The sequence below is a fragment of the Pongo pygmaeus genome, chromosome 13, assembly GCF_028885625.2.
Source record: "Pongo pygmaeus isolate AG05252 chromosome 13, NHGRI_mPonPyg2-v2.0_pri, whole genome shotgun sequence".
Taxonomy (NCBI): Eukaryota; Metazoa; Chordata; class Mammalia; order Primates; family Hominidae; genus Pongo; species Pongo pygmaeus.
The window spans coordinates 36,313,931-36,316,012 of NC_072386.2; the positions used below are offsets into that span (position 1 = coordinate 36,313,931).

Consider the following 2,082-nt stretch of genomic DNA (forward strand, 5'->3'; position numbering starts at 1 on the left):
TTAGGCTCATATCTGTAATTCCAAGTACTTGGGAGGCTGAGGCAGGAGGCCTCAGCTTCAGGCCAGGAGTTTGAGACCAGCCTGAACAACATAGTGGGACCCCCATCTCTAACAACAACAACAACAACAAATTAGCCAGGCATGATGGTGCACACCTGTTGTCCCAGACACTCAGGAGGCTGAGGCACGGAGATTGCTTGAGCCCAGGAGTTAAAGGCTGCAGTGACCTCTGATCATGCCACCACACTCCAACCTGGGTGACGGATTAAGACCCCATCTCTAAAAAACAAACAACAGCAAAATGCTGTTCTTGGTTCTAAAGAGCTTATTTGCTGCAGATGATCTGGTAAACCTGAAGCAAATATAGAAACCCATAGGGTCTGACTTCCTACCTAAAGTAAGGAGGGTAAAAATGGAGGCTAGAATAAGGGTTAAAATTTTGTTTCTAGAACAGAGAAAATGATTTTTTTCACGTATATATGAATATATATTATATATACACATATATTATATATATATTCACTATATATAGTGTGTATATATAAATATATAATATATATATAAAGTTAGTATAGTGTGTGTCTGATTATTTACATACATATAGTATATACACTTATGACTTTAGTACCAAGACGTTTTTCATTTGATTAAGCATTCATTTGTATTGACACAGCTGAAGTTTACTGGAGTTTAGCTGAAGTCTAATGCAAAATTAATAGACTGTTGTCATCCTCTTAAGGTCATAGGGAGAGCACACAAACGAATACAGTAAAAGAAAGTGAAAGTACAGAGAAATGTTCAGAAAATGAAAACCATTTGTTTCCTATTAAAAGCCATGCATACAAGGAATGTCTTCAGAAAACCTAGGGTCCAAGGTTAAGCCATATCCCAGCTCAGTAAAGCCAGCAGCACCCTCATTTCCCAATGGCCCTCCTGTTCCCTCTACTGGCAGCCCTAGTGATGACCAGATATAGCCCTGTTGGAGCTCTGGGCTGTGATCTGCCTCAGAACCATGGTCTACTTAGCAGGAACACCTTGGTGCTTCTGCACCAAATGAGGAGAATCTCCCCTTTCTTGTGTCTCAAGGACAGAAAAGACTTCAGGTTCCCCCAGGAGATGGTAGAAGGGAGCCAGCTGCCGAAGGCCCAGGTCGTGTCTGTCCTCCATGAGATGCTGCAGCAGATCTTCAGCCTCTTTCACACAGAGCACTCCTCTGCTGCCTGGAACATGACCCTCATAGACCAACTCCACACTGGACTTCATCAGCAACTGCAACACCTGGAGACCTGCTTGGTGCAGGTAATGGGAGAAGGAGAATCTTTTGGGGCAATTAGGAGCCCTGCACTGACCTTGAGGAGGTACTTCCAGGGAATCCGTGTCTACCTGAAAGAGAAGAAATACAGCGACTGTGCCTGGAAAGTTGTCAGAATGGAAATCATGAAATCCTTGTTCTTATCAACAAACATGCAAGAAAGACTGAGAAGTAAAGATAGAGACCTGGGCTCATCTTGAAATTATTCTCATTGATTAATTTGCCGTATAGCACTTGCACATGTGACTCTGGTCATTTCAAAAGACTCTTATTTCTGCTTTAATCACAGAATTGATTGAATTAATTCTGCAAATACTTTGTCAGTATATGTTAAAAAGACTTAGATTCAGGGGCATCAGTCCCTAAGATGTTATTTATTTTTACTCATTTATTTATTCTTACATTTTATCATATTTATAATATTTATATTCTTATATAACAAATGTTGGCCTTTACATTGTATTAAGATTACAAAACATGTTCGGCTTTCTATTTGGTTAAATACTGTATTTTGTTATTTATTAAATTATTTTCAAACAAAACTTCTTGAAGTTATTTATTCTAAAACCAAAATCCAAACACTAGTTTTCTGAACCAAATCAAGGAATGGATGGTAATATACACTTACCTATTCATTCATTCCATTTACATAATATGTACAAAGTGAGTATCAAAGTGGCATATTTTGGAATTGATGTCAAGCAATGCAGGTGTACTCATTGCATGACTGTATCAAAATATCTCATGTAACCAATAAATATATACACTTA

General features: G+C 38.6%; 1 protein-coding gene across 1 annotated transcript; it reads left to right on the forward strand.

Moving 5' to 3' along the window:
* Positions 1 to 662: 662 nt before the first annotated feature.
* LOC129044558 (interferon omega-1) lies at positions 663 to 1,850 on the forward strand. The gene has a single exon (XM_054502531.1). The coding sequence runs from the start codon at positions 925 to 927 to the stop codon at positions 1,510 to 1,512; it is 588 nt and encodes a 195-aa protein (XP_054358506.1). The 5' UTR covers positions 663 to 924; the 3' UTR covers positions 1,513 to 1,850.
* Positions 1,851 to 2,082: the final 232 nt, after the last annotated feature.